The sequence below is a fragment of the Perissodus microlepis genome, chromosome 8 (genome assembly GCF_051167445.1).
Source record: "Perissodus microlepis isolate ML-2025 ecotype Zambia chromosome 8, ASM5116744v1, whole genome shotgun sequence".
Lineage (NCBI taxonomy): Eukaryota > Metazoa > Chordata > Actinopteri > Cichliformes > Cichlidae > Perissodus > Perissodus microlepis.
The window spans coordinates 8,563,720-8,585,372 of record NC_140468.1 but is presented as its reverse complement, the minus strand read 5'-3'; the positions used below and the strand labels follow the sequence as shown (position 1 = coordinate 8,585,372).

The 21,653-nt window shown below is 39.2% G+C and overlaps 1 protein-coding gene across 2 annotated transcripts in view; it reads right to left on the bottom strand.

Annotated features, from left to right (window-relative positions):
• The window catches only part of ttyh2 (tweety family member 2), a 67,055-nt gene that overhangs the window by 4,346 nt on the left and 41,056 nt on the right, over positions 1–21,653 (bottom strand). For both annotated transcript variants that reach the window (XM_084937298.1, XM_084937299.1), the window contains exons 4-10: positions 21,429–21,649; positions 18,354–18,449; positions 8,571–8,643; positions 4,142–4,211; positions 3,936–3,991; positions 439–531; positions 255–347 (exon numbers count right to left, since the gene is read on the bottom strand). In XM_084937298.1, coding sequence (XP_084793424.1) covers positions 255–347; positions 439–531; positions 3,936–3,991; positions 4,142–4,211; positions 8,571–8,643; positions 18,354–18,449; positions 21,429–21,649 — 702 coding nt within the window. The remainder of the gene's footprint in view (positions 1–254; positions 348–438; positions 532–3,935; positions 3,992–4,141; positions 4,212–8,570; positions 8,644–18,353; positions 18,450–21,428; positions 21,650–21,653) is intronic.

Sequence of the window (21,653 nt, the reverse complement as noted above, 5' to 3'; positions counted from 1 at the left end):
TGCGTCATCATTTTCTTCATTTATGTTTTGCACATTCGGTGGGACTTCAACATCATTCACGTAAACCGCATTGCAGTCATGAACCGCACTGTGCAAACAAACTTGCAAACAACAAAAGAGGTTTTTAAAATTACTGTTATCTTCTCTGCTCTCAGTTCCACTTTCAGTTTTACTCTGAAATCCTGAATGGCCACTTACTCTCAAGTTGACCTAGTTGTGCTTCTCTAATGTCAATTAGGATGCAGTGAACAAACCTTGTTGAGCCCCCTGCAGTCCAGCAGGGCGGTCAGCTGGTGCAGACTGGCCTCCGAGGAGTTGAGCAAATGTTGTATACCCAGGAGATCTCTCTGTGGAGAGGTCAGCGTATCATTGAAAAACACTTCAGCCCTTATTTTTTTTTCTCAAACTACAGCATAAAAGTGTTTCTGTGTGCCATACCTCAGCCGTAGGAAACAGTGGTACAGCAAACTGCAACAGACCCTGGATCTGGATCTGCATGGTGGTCAGAGACCTCTGGAAGATGGCCAGAGGCTGCAAACAAAAGTACAGAAGCAAATGAACAGCAGGCAAATAACACATATGAATGCAGCAAGCCTTGGGCTGAGTAATAGAGGTACTGTAAAATGTACAGTAATTTTAAAAAAGCCTCAAAAACTATAGGTAAAAACATTAATGCCATAATAATTGGCTTTGATTTTATGTCACTGAACTGGTTTGGATTTATTGAAATGGAAAATCCAGGTTAATGGCCAAAAAGACTGGCCTAAGCTAAATCTAATTTTCATTGGAGGTATTGGGTGTTATCACAGTTTGTGTTTCTCCCTGTTTTATACAGCGATTTCAGATTTTACAACTTTATTAAAAACCCCAACTTTTTCTTATGATAATATAAATACAAATAAAAATTTTATATGTCAAAACGTCAGATTCTTCACTTCATTTTAACATGCTTTGATTTTGGTTACTTGAGACACAATATCCCATCTCAACAACAGATCTATGTTCCCACCAGCAGGGGGCAAAATAAGCATCCACATTCAGCCCGGAGTAATGGGATAGTCTGTTCTACCTGAAACACAATCGTTCCTGCCTTTTTTTTTAATTAACATTCAAGTATGATCATACATCAATTAATCTGCCATATCTTCAAAGTAAATCTGTATCTTCACAGTCACCCAGCCTAACAAGACGAGCCTGGAAACCCCCACGCCTGGGGCACAGTGTTAAATTGAAACAAGATGTGGTCAATTACCTCAACTATCCATAAATGTAATTGCTTTCCTCTGATCTGACATTTTTTCTCGATCTACACGATCGTCCATGGCCCAGTAGCTCTCTGCTACACAGTCGACTGGCTTCAATTGATTTTTTTCCCCCAACTTTAGCTTGGGTGAGTTTGTTCTAAGCCAAATAAAGTGAAAAAATAGGACAAAGACAGTGTATGGAGGAGGACAGTAAAAAAAGAAGAAGAGATGATAAAAATAGATAAAGAGTTGGCACAGGAGTGATGCCAAAGGCAGTGTTACGCTTGGGGCAGGAAGGTAGACCTGCAGGGCACTGCGGAGAGACAAACACCTAAGAGAGTAAGATAAACAGGGGGGAGAAGCTTGTTTTCTTGCCAATCAGTGTGAATTCCTGTATCTGCCAGCTTGCTTGTGAACTTTGCACCTGTTGGCTATCTGTGTGACAGTGAAAAGAGCGCTGACTTTGTTTACCAGGCAAGGTGACGCTTGCCTGCCCTCTGCCGCTGTGCTCTTGTGGTGTGCTCCTCGGGGCATGTCTACAAGAGCCAGATAATAAGATCTGAGGTCTGGTGAACCAGAACTTACAGAAATTGACTTAACTGCTGACTGATGTCAGCTGGGAAGTCAGTGAAGTGACCCACAAACTGCTTCCCTGAAGAGTAACTCCACGGATCCTCAGAAGAGTGGGAGAAGAGATTCTCCAGGTTGTTTCATCTAACGTGCAATTTCATAGGCTTTGTCTCGGCAGTTTTGTAACACTAAGGTATGCTTTGTCATGCATCAAGGAAGCAAGAACAGAAAGAGAGAAAAATAATGGCGACAGTCTTTGATCCTTGGTGGTTTTATAACTCCTCTGCTAGAAGTCAGGATGTAACTCAGACAGACAGGGCTGGACGAAGGGAAAGCCTGACAAAGATGAAGCCTGAGGGGCAAAGAAATGAGCAAAGACTGAGCATCGCAAATTACAGTTCAAAAGACATGAAGGCATTTTGCTGTTAAAACGGAGCAACATTTGTTTTTTGTAGCTATTAATATCGATTAGTATCGCCACAACAACAGCTGTCTTAAGTCTGTTTAAATGAGTCAGGAATGACCTTGCTCGTATTTAAATGGTCTTTTAAATGCTGTTTACACAATTCACATTTCTAAGATTAAAAAAAAATTTCAGATAACAGTTTCTTTTTAGTAAATAAAAAAAAGAATAAGTAACAGTTTCTTCTTTAAACTTCTAAGATGGAGTTTTGAGGAGAAATTTGGAGTCTTTTAAAGGGCTGATTATGAAAAAGAATATAATATTAATCCTGCCATAATTAAACTAATATTAGGCTTAATCATGAATCTGTTTGATATTTCCTCATTAATACCTTTAAAAAAGTAAAAAAAAAAATCAGGACAAAGCGTCTATTTGAATGTTGATGCAGTGGGTAGTTTGAACAGATTTATTAAATTCAAAATAAACATACACTCACGAGACACTTTATTAGGTACACCTTACTAGTCTTCGAACTTCTTTAATTCTTCATGGCACACATTCAGTAAGGTGCAGGAAACTGCTCAGAGGTTTTGCTCCATACTAACATGATAGCGTCACACAGTTGCTGCACATTTGTTGAGTGCACATCCAAGATGCAAATCTCCTGTTCCACCAAGGTGCTCTACTGGATTGAGGTCTGGTGTCTGGTGATGTTCAAGAAACCAGTTTGAGATTTTTTGAGCTCTGCGACACGATGTGTTATCTTGCTGGAAACAGTACCCGTCGAATATCCTCCGCACTGCTACACCACCAGTAGGAACTTATGTAATGATATAAGGCAGGACAGATGCTTTCATGTTGTTTTTGTCATATTCTGTTCTCGCCATTCAAATGTCACAGCAAAAATAGAGACTCATCAGACTAAGCAACATTATAATCTTCTATACTCCAGTTTTGGTGAACCTGTGTGAACTGTACTCTTGTTATCAGCTGACAAGAGAGTCAGCCTGTGTGGTCTTCTGCTGCTGTAGCCCATCTGCTTCAATATGTTGTACACTCAGAGACGCTCTTCTGCATACCTTCTGCTATGTTCCTGTCCTATAAGCTTGACACAGTCTGGCCATTCTACTCTGACCTCTAGCATCAACAAGCCATTTTCACCCAGAGAGCTGCTGCTCACATGATATTTTTTCCTTTTTGGGCCATTCTCTGCAAACCCCCGAGATGACTGTCTGGGGAAATCCCAGAAGATCGGCAGTCTTTGAAACAATCAGAGCAGCCCATCTGGCACCAACAACCAACCACAACACAGTTCAAAGTCACTTAAATCGCCTTTTTTGTCCCATTCTGATGCTTGGTTTGAATTTCACCAGCCCACCTTGAGCATGTCTTCATGCCTAAAAGCAGTGAGTTGTCACCCTGTGACTCGTACATTTCTGTTAACTTGCAGCTGAACATGTGTACCTAATAATGTTGATGGCAAGTGCATAGCCACCAAAATAACAACATTTAACAATGTTAAATTGTATCTGTAAAATACCCAGCAAGTGTCCAGTTTTACCTGCACATCATAAATCCTCATTTATGGATAAAGATTTAATTTCAAATGTCTACAGAACATTTCTTTGTGTTAATCAAAACTCTTTTGGCTTAGATGTGTGGACATTTTATGACCTGCAATTTTTGCGAGGAGCTCTGCAACACATCCTGTTTCCTACCTGCTGGAAGGGGTTGGAGAGAGTCTGGTTGCAGTACAGATAGTAATGAACAATATCTGAGAAAACACAAACACAAAAACAGACAGAAAATGTTTTTTCATCATCATTGTCCTCGCTTTGCTAAATATCAATTATCGCCATGGCCACAAATTTAATGTCACATAATGAATCCATTAAACGATCATTATTATTCACACCACACTTACCAGCACTGATGACATCCTTTGTTTTACTCATGATGTATTTGTCAGGGGAAATGCAGAAATCACTCGTGCCCTAAAATAAAACAGGAGATGTGAGAGGAGTGGAAAGAGAGTGGAAAACAAGGACATATCAGAAAAAAAGATTGAATGGTTCACATTTCATGACTCACAAAACAATTCATGACTCACATTTCAAAGAAGGAATGATGTGGTGTGTCAAATAAAAGTAATCAGCTTGACAATTATTTATACATATTTTGTACTAAAACATTTTTCCAGAAACATGAATAGTGATTGCTATCATTTTTAGCGCGTTTTGACACAGTAGAGGGAATACGGCTGTTTTTGTACCCCTTTAACACATCTTAACAGGAATGCTTTTCAATTCAATGCAAAGTGCTAACACGAAACCTGCCTTGGCAAAAATAACAAAAGACAAGTGGCAGTCTCTGCTGAACTGTGCCGTCTGAATGTTAAATGTCCCCGGGGCTCAGGACAAACACTGCGTGTAGCTTAACCTTCTCTGGGGGTACGCTAATGAGCCCCACACAGAAGAGATAAAGAGAACTGTGTTTCCCAGCAAACCTGAGCTAGTTTGTTAGAGACGAGGGATACCAAGGAGCTCTGCAATTCAGGAGCAAGTCTGTTAGAATTCCTGAAGGGACGACAGTGAATCTCAGAAAATGCAAAGTTCTGACTACCCGCTGTTGGTAATTAGGAGTTCTGCCAATGGGGTGTATTCATTATGCATTTATTTACTAAGGATTCAGCCATTAATTTAAGTGCAGTCTGCACACAGACAGGATGTGAAGATTATCTTGCAGGTCTGTCAGTCACACCTGTAAATACAGTCACACATGAAGCTGATCAGAAACTCAGATAAATCCAGATTCTATGTACTAAACAGTTGTTAGTTCCTGTGGTTGTTTTCGCATCATTAGAGCAGGGCAATGAAATTCATTCTTATTTAAAGTGGGACACAGCTGCGCGACTGCAGTGGCAAATCGATTTTAACAAGTTCAGCTCTCAGTCGGGGTGGAGGAGGTCGAAGATTTTCAGACATTTTCAGATGGCAGTGGTACGTGGAGGTTAAAGAGGTCACCATGTGTGTGGCGTTCCTGCACATACGCACAAATTCTCCATAGGTGCTAGCTGGCTCGCTGAGCTGAAAAATTGTGTAGAACAATTACATCTAAACAGGAATGTTGGCCTGTCCTGTGTTCAGTCTGTAGTGCCTGAAAATGCTGTCAGTGATTTTATTATAAATGAGGTTTTTGCATAAATTCAATCGAACAGTAAATTCAAAAGAGATCTTTCAATTAATGAGTACTTTCACATCTTTCTCTATGTTAAATTTTGTTTTTTGGAATTAGGGCTGAAAAGATCAAAAAATGCAAACAAATAAACACATTCTAACTGCTTTTGCCACTTTTCTCTATTTGATATAAATTCTAAAAGAATTTGTTTAAAGAAGACACCTGATTAAAGCATAAAGAATGAATCAACATTTATTAAAGATGAAATGCCTTCATACAATGATGTCTACAAGTCTGTTATTAGAAACTGAAAACTGTGAAGTCCACACTGACTCACAAGCACCAACTGTCTGCCTAACATTTATGCAAGCAGTTTGTATATAACCCTCACATTTATATAAAGGAACACACACACATGAAATCTGGGCCTTTCACATAAACATCTCCTTTAAGAAGTAACACCTGCATCGACATAAGCACAAGCTCCTATTTACACATATAAATGATGTCTGAGGAGCCAGTGCAGATTCTTCATGTAATTGCTTTTACGAAGCCTTTATGATGTTTACTCCCAGGCAAAGAAAAGGCCCAGGTGGACTTTATCTATAAATTCTCAGAAACAGAGGTACAGTAAAAGCCAATTTCTATCCCGACTATCTACACAAATGTATCATCTAGGGTTATACACTGGATCCTTAATGAATTTATTAGACTACCTGTTATAAAAAAAAAGGAAAACATTTCAGAAATTTGTCAAAATAATATTTTTCATTATTAGTTATTTTGTTATTTATTTTGGTATTAATTAATAGCAAACTGATTTCACATATTTACACCCAAATTTGAGGACACTGGACTTCTCAGAAAAAAAAACTCTGTAATGAATTGAGCATAAAATTAAACAGCTAAAAGTAATTTTTCTGTCAAGGACTGCAAGTAAATAACTAATTTGGCATCCTAATCAAAAAAACATGTTTTCTGATTTTTAAACATTTTTTTTGTAAAACAGTACATCAGAAAATTCAGGGTTAACTATAATTATATACTGGTATTAAAAATATCGTTTTTAAAGATCCTTTGCATAGCAGTTAATTAACCATTACAGAAACATAAAGAAATATTATCAATCCTACTAATTTCATGTCAAACTCATTTTACAGTTTGATGTTAAGCGGAATAAATGAGTGGACCTCCACTGTCTGTCAATCTAAAGAAGTTTAACTACACATTTAAACCCTGAGATATTTAAATATCAGAAAAACCTGATAAGAAATGCTGTTCTAGAAAGTTTAAAGAAATCTGTGAGCATGGCCCCTAAATTATGACAAATTAATGTCTAAAATTACAGAAAACGTTACTGTAGCTCACTGAGTTTTTGTTAATTCACATAAAATGCCAATTTATGTATACATTTTTTTAACTCTGGACCCCACCCCCCGAGAAAAGTTTCACTTTGTATCTGTCTTGTATACAGTGTACTGTCAGCACAGTGGTTCAGAAGTTAGTGCTGTTATCTACTAGCAAGATGTTTCTGGGTTCGAACCTGACCAAAATCATTTCCAAGTGTATGAATGAATAATAAAATATATTGATGTTTTTCTAATAGAGCTACTCTTACACTCTTTAAACAGATCTGTGTATGTGCTGTTTTAATAAAGTACAAAATTGTCACCAGAGTTTCAAGACTGGGCTCCACAAGGTTCGGCCCACAAGAATAAGAATAAGAATAAGTACCTCCTGTCCAGGGTAGTACCCAGTAACAAGCTGTTGTACCGCTAAAGACAGGTTCTTTATTTTTTAAGGGTGTACAAATCATTCATTCAGCCTCAGCCTCAGTGACACCCAGCAGACATGTTACATAAAAGTGAGACGGAATGATTTTGTAACACACACAAAATCATTACGTCTGAGAGGACAAGATGTACCCGTGACTCTTCTGAAGCAATTTCTGAAAAGTTATATTATTCATTTATCAAGGGGAGCTGTAGAACAAGAAGACCTTTTAGTTAGATTACCATGTAATTTACTGGATGCTTTCAAGTTCCTTAAAGGGAAAGTACTGTCTTTCCGTTGAGATAAGCCTTACACACCATAGCTGGACCTGAACGCAGCATGTGTCATGGTGCAGGAGACTAAATGGACAGGATGAATCATCTACTGAGAAATTCTGTATTTATCTGCATTTGCAATGTCTTGACCGGTGGATGCAGATGGGGGTTTTGGTGTTTTAGTCATACATGTGTGCCGTAGCATTGCTATAAAAGGAAACCATTAGTGTCATTGTGTCAGGAAATGAAGACCACACCAAATGAAGCCTCGCAAAGAAGACTTGAACATGCAGATAAAAAGGAAGATAAAACCAGACACCACTGTGCAACAGATCAAACTTCTCGCTGTTACTTACTCCTGATTACTTGACGCTCATTATCTCCAAATTTAATTCACACATGTAAACAATCCTCTGCTGCCCTGAGTAAAAAAAAAAGCAACATCCAGCAACAAAAATGAGAAAAATAGCACAGACGCCCAAGGCAGCTTAGTCAAACACCAGTGCTCAGCCATCTGATATTCATCGTGTCTCATGTTTCTCTCTATTTTCACGGTGAGTTCTCACCTCCACATCGATCAAACACTTGTGCGGCTTTTTTAAGCCTTGGGACGATGAGAGAGGAAAAACACTGAAATTAATCACCTACTCAGTGTGAATACGGCAATTGGATTCGTGTTGTCATAATCCTTGAATTGGAATCGGGTTATTGAGCTCTGTATAATGCTGCTGAGAAGGTGTGGGTTTGCAATTTTGTTCTTTTGTCAGTCTATTTTTAGTGCCGTGTGTTTTGACAGCAGAGATCAAAAGCTCATGACGTGGTAGACGGATAGCTGTGATCAGAAGAATTTGAGATTGGGCAGTTTTAGAACCTGTTTTGATGACTCTGTGCATCTGTGAGGGATCTCTGTCACTTAGACTGATTTCATAAATATTTTTGTAACCTTAACATCCTGATAAAGCTTAAATACTTGGCTTTTAAGCTTAGAACCACTAATTAGCAGCTAATACCTTAAATAGATAGATAGTTTCTGCAAACTATCAAGTATCATAAGAGAGGTGACCAGTTTAGGGTATTTTATATCAAAGTAAGTCAGTCACTCAGGGGTAAGAAAGCGAGGGAGCTTACCACAGCGGTTGCCAGGTCAGCTCCCAGTGAAGTCCAGCTCAGGACTAGCGTCAGCACTCCAAACACCATCATCCTGCAGAAATACAAAGAAACAACAGGGTCAGGTTGAAACTCAGTGCAGTGATCTGTTTATTTGCTAAATCAAACTAAGATTAACTGAAGGCTCAGTGAACCAGGACACAATGGCTCATTAAAGCTTTGTATTTATCCAAGTGAATGAGTCAGTGATTTAAGTACTTGACCCGGTTTGCATTAGGTTCATTCCAATTACTTGCAGTGATTACAGGTGAACACTATTGCAATCACACTGTTAGAAAACCAAGAAGTACTCTGGGTTTGTCATACGAATCTGCAATTATTATATCAGTGGTATATCAGCACCTTCAATTTGATATGGTTCCTACATCAACATTCTTTTGAAGCTGTGTTTTTGAGCCCCTAATATTAAGTCTAATCACTCCATTTAATCTGTGTCTTTGCACTGATAGAAAAATCACAAAGCTGAATGCCATGAATGCTAAGAGACGCTTCAAAGGAGAGTTGAGTCATTATCTTCGCAAGCAACTGCTTTTCCAAACTAGTAATAAAGCGACCCCTTTGGAATAGTTGCATGTTGTAAGCATGTCTTATAACTACTGTATATAACAAAATAACAATCAAAATGGAGAAACAAAAAGAGCTATTGTAGAGTCCGTGTCATAACAGCTTCTGCTACTCATAAGAAATGGCTTGCGACCCAAGAGGAAGAAATGCTGATGTCACTGGGCTGTCATCACCAGAAAAAGTCACAGCGGTCATGTTTACTTCCATGGAGTTGATTCTGCTGCCTCAACATACAGCTGCAGAAGAACAACTAATCTTCAACAGTGCTCATCCGCTCTGTTTGCCGACATCTGATTATAGCGAACTCAGTGGATGGATGTTCCTGCACCCATGTGTTTGTTTTACAGTGAATCCATACCCTGGTGATGTCAACTTATTAGATGATAAGATGATTTACACAGAGGCTGAGAGATTACAGGCCCTGGCTGTCCATTTTGGCATGCAGGAAAGTGTTGATGTACTAAAATAGGAGATCAATACCTATTAAAGACAATCATAGATCAGCTCTGGTTAAGTGAAAAGAATTTCCAGAAAATCCAATAAGCTCCTGATTCATGTCACCACAGTTTAAATCGGATTTTTTTTCTATGCATGTCCAGGCTCATCGCCAGCCTGTTCATCTTTCAGCACCACACAGATCCCAGGCTAATCCATTTCTCAATGCACTGAATTGATACTGAGCTCCCAATATTGAACTTACAATCCGCTACTTCTGTCCTTTTCTCTTTATCTCTACTTCTCTATATATTCCCTTTGCCCTCTCTACAGTGTATTTTCAACGCCCTCTGCCTTCAAATCAGATCCTCATACTTAAAGTCTGTCTCCTTCCTTCTGTCTGATACAGACCTCTCACTAGGCCCAGACAATTTGCGAGATAGGAAAGAGAGTGAGGCTTCACAGATTCCTTATCTTATTTTAGACTCGACAAGCAGAACTAATGCAAACGTTCTTTACCGTCTTACTCGTTCACTGCGATAACCTGCATTAATATGTGATTATATCTGCATATGGCTATATAAGGGGTACTGTATAGAACACTTTACACCAGTATCACATCTGGTTCTTGGTGGTAACTACAACAACTATAAAGGGATAAGAAGAAAATTCTGATTCCTTTTCTGACACTTTTGTAATTCCTCCTCGCAGACAAGAGCCTCACAGGGTTACATTTGCTGTGCCAATTGTCTCTCTTTCTGTCAGCAAAATTACACAAAAGCTACATGGCCAAATTTCATCAAACCTGCTGCAGAGATATAGCAGCAGAAACGAATGAACCTTTTGTATTTGGGTGCAGATTCTCACTTTCTCACTTTCTCTAAAATTGATAGCTAGGACACTGGCCTTAGAAGACTGTGCTCTTCCTGTATTTTTCCCATGAAATACTAATGCTGCATCTCAAATCACATATTTCCTCTTTTGTTTGCCTAGAGTAGTCACACTAAAAAGGACAGCTACACCCGGTACACTCCAAGTAACTTGGTGGTATGCTTAAAACAGACAAAACCCTGAGTGTAAAATTCTGTACACTTTTCATTTTCACTAGCCACCATCTTGGTGATGCACCAATAATTTGTTTGACAGTAACAGGAAAACATTGTCAGCATAGATGGAAACACTACTGTTAGCTATCTATATCTATATTGATATCTATATCTATAGTTATAACAAAAATTTTGAAAATTCTTTCATAACAACTATAATTATATTTTAGCATTAAAAATGCTGTTTTGATAAAGAGCTTGTGCATACTGGTGGATTAACTGTTATACATACATTAACATAGAAAATGATTTTGGCAATTTAGGCTAATTTAGGCTTGTTAGCCCTGCAATAGACCGGCAGCCTCTCCAGAGTGTACACCGGCTCTCACCCTATGGCTGCTGGGATGGGTACTGAATTGGATGGATGTTAATTTAGGGTCATAAGAGTTTGAAAAATGAAGAAAACTGGACTTCTTTATGTTTTCATTGTTCACCTAAGATGCTTCTTCAGTTCACAAACTTGTTTTCGCAAGCTCTTAAGACAACCATAAGTTGAATGATAACCTACACACTGCAGCTGTGTCTTGGCGTATATTTTATTTTCTTCGGTGTAAAAGAATTTAGCTTTGGATATGTGGACAAAGGTTTGACAAGTTGTAAATGTAAGAAAAGTTGGAAGCTTGTACAGCAATGGTCAAATGCTCCAACCGTTATTTCCAATGAGTGAATAGCTCTTTCTTTTTTTTTTTTTTGTCTTGGGTCAATTTGCTGGTCTGGAACATTCAGGTCTGTGTTATCACGATGCCAAAGAAGAAAGGCGAAAGGAATAGCCTGAGAGAAGCAACCGTTGCTGTCCACAGGGAAGGCTGCCATACAACAGTGAGAAAGATTATTCACAACTGGAAAACAAGTCAGTTGCCAATCTTCCCAGCAAATTCACCCTAAGGCCAGACTTTGCAATGCTCAGAGAAACTGCACAAAAAAAATATAAAAACAGTTAAGCTACATCTCAAACACTACAGGCCACAGTTAGCTGGTTAATGTTAAAGTTCATGACAGTAGAGTTAGAAAAATACTAAACAAGTATGGCTTGTTTGGAAGAGTTAACAGGAGAAAAGCAAACATCTGTAACAAAAAAGAAAAAGGCAGTACAGCTTAATTTTGCAAAGTTGCATCTGAACAAACCACAAGATCTCTGGAACAACGTTCTTTAGACATATGGGACCATGTTTGGCAAAAAAACGAAACCAAAAAACACAGCATGTCAGCATAAACACCTCATATTAACTGTCAAGCGCGGTGGTAGAAGGATGATAATTAGCAATTTGAAACAGTAATCCATGCCTTTGTAGCCGTTCGGCTGGATTACTGTAATTCTCTTTATTATGGGGTGAGTCAATCTTCTGTTTTTCGACTGCAGCTAGTTCAGAATGCTGCTGCACGTCTTTTGACTGGCACTCGTAGATGCAAGCATATCACCCCAGTTTTATATTCACTTCATTGGCTGCCCGTGCATTTTAGGATCCATTTTAAGCTGCTTTTATTTGTTTTTAAATGTTTGTCCAATGCTGCCACTCTGTACCTCTCTGAGCTTCTTCATCCATACATACCTTCCCGGTCCCTCAGGTTGACAGACCAGCTCCTCCTAAGCGTGCCCAGGACTAATCGTAAACTCAGAGGGGATCGGGCGTTTGCTGTGGCAGCACCAAAATTGTGGAATGAGTTGCCTTTACATGTTAGACAGGCACCTTCCTTATCTGTTTTTAAATCACGTCTTAAAACATATCTATTTACCTTGGCTTTCAGCACAGCAGGACTTGTTGATGTTTCTTAATATGTTTCTTATTAATTATATTATTTTTAATTTTAAGATATTCTATATGTAAACTGTTTTCTCTTTGTTTTATATTTGTAGCACTTTGGCTAACATTGTCGGATGTAAAGTGCATTATAAATAAAGATGCTATGCTATGCTAATTAGGCTCGTTTCACAGTCACAGAACCTGGGTAGTCTGGAGACATCAAGTCAACCTCTCTGTATGCCAAAGTCAACCTGATTGAAATATTGTGGTGGGATCTAAAGAGACCAGTGCACAGATGAATACCTGCTAATCAGTGAACTGAAGCAAATTTGTAAAGAAGAGTGGGCCACATTCTTCCACAAGAATGTGATGATGATGTTGGTTTATGACAAAGTCATACAGCAAAAGAAATTGTGGAAAAAATCATGGGTTCCAGTTGGTTTTTCACGGCACTGGATAGAGTCCTGTGAAAAATGTTCAGATGACTTAAGCGTGTGTAGTGGTATGTAGAATTTTTCATACTGAGACCCAATGTAAATGGGAAGCGGGGCACATGAACTGCAAACTGCTCTGTGTTGAAAGGAGTTTTCTCTTTCATTCACCATGCATTTCTCTGTCTTTGTTTTTCCAGTCTTTCCTCGTTTTGGCTCTGTAGCTACATGTTTCTGATCTACGGTAACTGAGCCCATCAGTTGATGAGTGTTTATTGTTTGATGTCTTCTCAACACTACATAGAGAAAAGGTAATTACTCTTTTTTGTAAAGTGCCCTGTGATGACTGTTGTTGCAAACTAGAGCTTTATTCCTAAAACTAAAGTGAAATTAAAATAAATTATTCAGTTTTGTGCTCTGTGAGACGAATGGGAATCAATGGGATACAAGGAAAATAGGGTTTAAAGTTGAGTCAAGTGAAAAAGTTACAGAGTTCAATGAGCAGGTCAGATGATGCTAGTAAATGCATTCAAGGATGAGATCAAGTGACTCTGAATTAAATCAGAGTGGGAAGTGGATTTTCTTCTCTACTAAAAAATATTTTGCTGTAAACTTCTGTTATAGCTAGTCTATAGAAATGTATAGAAGGTGAAAGCGTTGTCATCCTTACACAAGCCCCCATTAAATGTTCTAATTAAAACTGAGCAAAATGATAGAGATGTGACCTCAGAGCAGATATGCATGGGTACTGAGACCTCACTGCCAGTGCTAATTAGCTTGACACAGTAATCACATATTTCTCTCAGTTTCTAATTTTGGCTTCCACCTTGTGATTGCCATCTTAGAAACCATCACAGACTAACTTGGACTGCAACTCATTAAATTGTGTTTATTTCCTCCGAGCAAATTTAGGAGATTGACCTTATTGTCTAAAATGTCTTAATTATGAAGACAGTTGTGGTAATATGGATTTACTTAGTCAGTGTGTACAATTAAGGTAAAGTATAATTATGATGATTATACTTAGTATAGTATAATTATTATGTGTTTGTGAATATAAATTGTTTCTACAAAAAGTAACTAAATGTATCCCTGTCTTCCTTCCTTCGGGCAAGTGCCTTAAACTTTTAAGAAATTTATCTTAATAAACTCTATATTGTCTTTGGAAAAACACAAAGGCTCCGGCACACTTCCTTATGGGACACCTTTGACACAAGGGGCTAGTTTGGACAGGGTAGTTTGAACCGAAAATGATGCGTCTTTCTTGAGGACTTCATTTGGTCCACCTTGCTTGTACTTGGTTGGACCCACTTTTTCTTTTAGAACTGCTTTAATTCTTCCTGGCATAGATTCAACAACATGTCAGAAACATTGCGTTGATTGAGGCTACGTCCACATTAGCCCGGATAAATTAGAAAACGGCGTTTTCATCAGAAAACACTCCGTGTCCACACTATCATTTTCAGTCGTTTTCACAGAGTTGTGCATCCACATTGAAACGGCAGAAAACGCCTAAGTTCCAGTATTGCGCATGCGTGAAACGCAAGACGTTTCGACCTGCGTCAATTCTGTCTGCCGTTTAGTTACTTTCTGGCTCTTTGAAACGTCGCAGCAAAATGTCGAGGAAAAGCACCGAGTTTTTTAAGTGGACTAACAATGAGGTGGAGTTGTCGCTGCGAGTAACACAAAAGTACGAAGTTGCAAAAGCGATTGAGTTAAAGAATTTGAAGAAAAGCTATCTGGTCATGTACAAACTGATATTAATGTCTAATAGGGCTGTCAAAATTGAGCGCAAACAAAAGAACTGCTGTATAATGCCCTCCGCTATCGTAGCTTAATTGGTCACATGACTGCATCACATGATGCATGTGTCATCGTTTTCGAAAAGGCTCCGGGTTCGCTGTACACACTGCCACGCGTATCCGCTTTGGAGAGCGTTTTCCTTGACCGTCTCAGTGTGGACGGAAGGCCAAAACGGAGACAAAAAGATGCGTTTTCAAACAAAAACATATTAGTGTGGACATGGCCTGAGATCTAGTGACTGTGGCGGCCATGTGAGTATAGTGCACTCACTGTCATGTTCAACAGTGAGTGCACTGTTGGCCATTTAATACTACATTAAGCAGTGTTCAGCTGGTATTAAATGGCCCAAAGTATCTCAAGAAAATATCCACATATGATTACACCACCATCAGCAGCCTGAGCCTGACCCGCACAATGTTTTTCCAGTTTTCTGTTGTCCAATTTTGGTGAGCTGTGAGAACTACAGCTTCAGTTTCTTGTTCTTAACTGACAAAAATGGCAACCATTGTGGTCTTCTGCTGCTGTAGCCCATCTGCTTCAATGTTCAACAAGTTGTTTAAGTTACTGTTGCTTTCCCTACAACTCAAAGCAGTCTAGTCATTTTCCTCTGACTTCTGGCATCAACAAGACATTTTTGCCGTTCACTGGACATTGACTTATTTTCAAACCACTTTCTGGAAATCTCAGAGATGATCTACTGGGATTTGTTGGGAAAATCCCAGTACATCAGCAGTTTCTGGAATTGTCAGACTAGCCAGTCTGGCACCAACAACCTCAAAGTCGCTTAGGTCACCTTTTTCCCCAATTCTGATGCTCAGTGTGAACATCAGCAGGTTGTCTTGGCCATATCTATATGCCTAAATGCACTGAGTTGCAGCCATATGACTAGCAGATTAGATATTTGCATTAACGAGCAGTTGAACAGGTTTATCTGTGCAATTACCTCCTTCAATGTTTACCCCAGCACTAATGGGTAAACTGACAACATATTCTAAAGGTTTTCCACTACAGCAGGAACATTATCTCTCCCCGGCTCATTTATTTTTGTTTATTTTTTCCAAATATGAAGTGAAGTGAGGGACCCTTCAGGATACCCAACTCAAGCTTGCTGCTGCACTTACATGGCACCCCCCCAGTGACAGACTTACAATGGAAGCTTTTGATCACAGAGGTGTAGTTAAACCATCAATTCAACGCAGTGCAAACACGCTAACCTGAGAGATATACCAACGCTTGTTTAGACTACTGCTGTCAGCATTTCAGAAGCCCCACGCCCACCACAGCACCTAACCGTAGGCTCTGAATCTAGATTTCCCTTGAGGGGAAAATTAGTATTGTCACTTCCCACTTCCTGCTGAGATGAGCTTGATGTTTTATGCTTGATGAGCAATTAGCTAAGAAGATAAAAGCCAAACATTAATGCTGTACATATTCTAAATTTATATAACTATTTAGTAAGAGATGGTTGACTGATATGTTTTTTAGGACAACATAATCAAACGCTGAATTATACTAACAGGCATTATATGGCAAAAAGCACTGTATTTTTTCCCAGCTCATAGTATTATTCTGTCATTTTTAGTGTCTTTCCAAGAGATATTACTCATGCCATGTTATGTAAGATGAATGAAATATCTTGCCATTGAACATCTGTCAGATATGTTAATTAAAAGCACTTCTTTGTTGTGCCCGTGAAAGTGCAATTCAGATTGCTTTACATTTCTCTAAATGCAAATCAGCAGTATACAAGCACAATAATGAGGCTTAATTACAGCTCCATGATTAAAAGGGTGAGCTGGAAATGTTCTACAGTGAGTCATGTGAGCGTTGAAGCAGACTCGGCTGCCTAAACTAAAGCCTGCTCTTTATTCGCTTCGGGCTTGTTAAGTGTTCTTGAGTTCGTAATCTGGATATTCAAGGTTACTTAAGAAATTCAGGCCTTCCCTGAAAAACCGTTTATTACTTTTAACGCAACTTGCGCTGCGAATCCTTGCTCATCACAGTCCTAATGATCTCCACCATCCAGGGAAATTAAATTTCCTCTGTCCTTTACTTTAGGAATACACATGCACTTGAAGCTTTTTATACTTTACAGCACTTTCAGACCGAATATGCATAATAGTTTCTGTGTATCCGGGTTTGAGATGACAGTTTTTATTCACCACCCGAAACCAAAATGTCCTTGCCACGTTAAAGGCGTATAAAAAGAATCGCGGCTGAAAAACTCGACCGCAAAAAATGCCTCTTCACAAAAACAAGCAGTTGTAAAAGATCCACAAATAAACATCTCTCTGACAGTGAGCTTTATAAATCTCTAACGTGTAGGTGTAAGCTGTTACTGTATGTCACAGTAACACCCAGCCAGACGGCATGTACCAGAAAGAGTTGGTAGGCCTCCAGAGTGTAATTTGCCCCCAACCACTTCCACTCTAGTGGAAGACTGCATTTCTTAGGAAGGCAGATACTCTTCACACTGACTCATCGTGTGTGTGTGTGTGTGTGTGTGTGTGTGTGTGTGTGTGTGTGTGTGTGTGTGTGTGTGTGTGTGTGTGTGTGTGTATGTATGTATAGGGTTAGTCCTCGAGTGCATTTGTGGTTAGTAGGGCAAGTTTAGCAGAGCTCACACCCTGAAATGACTGATTGCAAGAGACAGGATGCTGAATGAAGGAATGAAGGCAGGACAGATTTCATGTTCTTTCTGTGAAAGCTCCGTTTCAGCAAAACATGCACTACAGTGTGCGGGAGAGTGATTGTTAGGTTCATTAACACCAACATGCTGCACATTCTGGCCGCCTGTTAAAAGGCAGACGAACCAACACCTGTTAATGTATTACTGTGTTTTTTTTTTTCTTTTACTGCTTATGTTTTAGTATAGCTGGCATGTGCTGTCACATATTTATCATTCATTCTGGATGTTTGTCACTCCTGAAGAGTAGCATTAGTGTGATACAACTAAAAACCACAACAAAAAAGGTATAAATCACATGCTATATAATCTGGAGATACAATAAAATTGTACCTACTGTTGTTTAATGTAATTCATGCCCAGCCTATTTAGAACAGGTCAAGTGTTAAAGAGGGAAAATAATCTTCAGGAAGTTGTATTGCTGATAACATCTCATCTCTCCCCTGCTTTCCAAACCTCTTTGCAAAGCAGAGCCACTGAGACAGTAACGCTGAACAAGTTCAACCCACTGCTGGCAATGCTAAAAAGCAAAGGGAATACAGAAATGGCTAGAAGAGGAGTGTTTGAGCAAGGATGTGATTCAGTGCTGTGCTGCTTTGTTCACAGACATTTACCACGCCTCAAGCTTCCTTCACCTACACCAACTCATACTAATTCGCTCAACTCATCTCTATTTTTTGTTAAAAAAAATAGAAAAATTGAATATTTTCAGAAAAGAAAAATGAATATATTTTATTTCCATAATAGCACACAGTTAGTTAAGGCTTAGCCTACTAATCTCCCAACTGACTTTTTCTTTTATATATCCTGCCTTTGCTTTTCACCCACTGTCTCTCCCTCCTGCTGTGCAAGGAAAGAGAAGAAAAATATCACATAAAAGAATTGGGGGGAAGGAACAGATTACCACTTTTCGTGTGAACAAAAGGATAGCTTGTTGCTGTAAAATAGCCCAATGTTACAGGGTATATAAGACTCACGTTGTGAGCAGCCAACGGGACTGCTTGGCCAGTCCCAGACAGGCCAGCAGGCAGATGATCAGGTCCAGGATGAGGAGCAGCAGGTATGTGAGCCACCTGCAGACACAGACAGACCACAAAATTAAACTGCTGCTGGTGAATGCCTTTTATTTATGGGAGGTGATGGAACATGGGAGGTTAAAAAGAAATTCAGTTTCTGAAATGTAGCCTTTATTTTTGTAGTTTTGCTTTTATTTCTACCCGTAATAATACCTTTGTTGTCAATAGCTGGAGATGGGTTTATCTTGAAAGCAACCAACAACATTTTTTCACAGCAGGCATCACTACCAATTTATTTTAAATTACACATACAGAAATATGAATTCTGAGAGGTAAATCTGCCACATAATTGTTTAAAATTGCACCTCACTCCTCTGTGCTAGCTAGTGGTTTAGCAACTGTTAAAAAACAGGGTTTACAAGCATTTATTCTGCAGAGAATCATTCTTATTATAATTAATCAAAACATACAGAAAAATTCGATCGATGCTGGAACCTAGTTAAATAAGAAATGACTCGTAAAGACAAGCAGGAAAAGAAAGAAAGGGTAAAGTATTGCACCTAATTTCACATCATCGGATATGTGCTTTAGAGGTGTGTGTGAAAGTGTGTTCGTGCTCGCGGGTATAACGTGGTAGAGTTGTCCACCTCACTGTAACCATCTGTTATTCGAACAGTTTGTGGCTGGACATAGTAAACCTGTCCAGATGGCTTATAATGAATGGATTCAAATCCATGTGGCTGAATGTTTCATGCTATGAAAAATGCAAACTGTGGGGAATCATTTCAGTTTAATTTCCTGTATATTTCCATCGTTGTTCTTCTTCCACCCTGCATACATTACTCTGACATCACTTTGTATATCCTTATTGTGTATTTAATCATTTCTTTCTACTTCTCACCAGCCAGAGTTTCTACCCCTCTGACAGAATCCATCTCACATCTCTTCTCCATCTTTTTCCTTTTCCTCCCCCTCTTTGTCAGTCTCTTTAATCTCTCTCCCCTCTCTCTCTTTCCCTTTTAGCCCCTTTTCTCTCCCTCGCCGCCATCTCCTTCCTTGTTTTATCTTCCCCCCCTCGGCAGGGGACAGTACAAGAAGCTGGGGCATCAGCATGGGAGGTACTTCAGTACCGCTGCCACCTTGTTGTCTATGTTATCCTAATCCAATTAGAGTCTGAGCAAAGCATGAATACACGCAGGAGGTTGAACAGGCGGCATGTATGTATAATAAAAAGCAAGACCTCTTTTCCTCAAGAAACAAAATACAGAACACTGAGATTTGTCAGTCTTTCCTGATGTTTTGCTCAAGTTCTACCTGTTTACCCTCACAGACAGGTCAAAGGTGCCTGGATCCTGCATCTAAGCGTCAGGTAATTTCATGAGAAAAAAATCTGTACACAAATATTTAACTGTCTGCATTGTATCTGACTTCAAAACACAGGAATAACAATGAAAAATCGCTCTTCCATTTTTAATCGCTTATCCTTGTGAAGGGCACGTTGCCAGTCCATCACAGGGATAACACCCAGAGACAGACAGTCATTCACACTCAGATTAATACCTACGGCCAATTTAGAATCACCAGTTAATCATTAATTAACCTAAGAGGCATGTCTGTGGACCGTGGGAGGAAGCTGCAGCCCCTGGTGAGGACCCACACAAGCACAGAGAGAACAGGTAAACTCTGCTGGGCAGTTCTTTCGACTTAGAAACCATGTAGATAAAGAAAAAAGTACTGATGTTGTCGATATCTTAACCTGATATGATAAAAACAGATCAATAGAGAGAGAATAAAACTGCATGGTAAACTAAGAATGGTTAGGAACAGTAGTTTTGCATTGGGCCACAGTTAAAAGAAATACTGAGCAATTCCTGGAAGTAATAATGTTACTTTTTGTGACTAAGTAACAAAACAACACTGGAAGAGTGAACAACACACAGGCTTTTATAAGTTCAACATGAAAAAGAAAAGAAGAAAAAAGAAAAACAGGAAGCACACACAGCCAACCGCACAGAAACTATTTGTTGGAGTGCAGCAGTGATAATGAGTCCATTAACAGCTTACAATGTCTGGCTGTCTGCTTGCAGTCTGCCTACACTTCTAGCATGGAGCTATGCGGGGTATTGATTTATTGGCTGAGCAAAGGAGTCACATTACAGATCAATACAAACACATAAGCCTGTCTGTTACTGCAGACTCCACAGAAAACACCACTGAGCCTATTCAAGAATAAAAATAAAAACTGGACATGGGCCCGTTTTTTTTCTCTAAGACGATGAGAGTAACAACAGCGAGACAAAGCCTCGGAAAATAGTTCCGCTAACACATTGCAGTAGTTTTTGCAGTAGTAGTTGCTGTTTTCATTTATGCAATGATTGCTAATTATTCAATAGGATGCTTCTTTTTTTGAACATCCTAAAGAACTGTCTGGAAGATAATTCACATGCAGTATGTAGGTACACACACAAACACAGCTGCATTATTATTTAAACCCACCCAATAAATATTATGTGATATATTCAGGTCATAGCATGTAGAAAGTAATCTATTCCACCGTGTTCAAATTGCTCATTGCAGCTATAAAATGAATGTGCATGACTATATGCAAGTTTTTTTTATTTGGATTATTTGTTTTAACATAACACTGATGAATTTGCTTTTTAGGTGCACCGATGCTTAGATGTCTTCCAGATAAACTTTTGCCATATAAAATGATTAAAGACTGCAAGTATGTACGAAAAGTAAACTTGTTCCAAAGTCATTAATAATTAGATTCCATAAACACTTTTCTACTGATTTTCATTGTATAAATAAATGTGCAAATTTCACCTCCCACGTATCTGGGAAGCTTTAAACCGTTAAAAATGTTCAGGGCAACGGAAACGTGCACCAACTTTGACAGAAATAACCTTCCTGAATCCTGTCCTCGAGCTCTGGGTGTTTTTCTCCTCCTGTTTAACTAGACACTTTTATAGCATCGAGTAAACAGATTCGCACACAGTACAACCTTGACACACGTACTCTTCTGTTCCCCACCTGTAGTACTCTATGGTTGCTGACTGATCGGCAATGGATGCCAGGTCCACTTTAGCTTTTTCCCAGTCAGACAGTCCGAGCAGCTGTTTGATCACATTGTCAGCCATCTGCTGCATGAACTGCAGGGTCTGCACGTAGTCGCCCCGTGTTGCAAAGATCTCATCAAGCCTCGCAAGGTGCTGGTGCAGCCCACTCCTCATGTTGCCCATGGTGCCTGAAACCTGG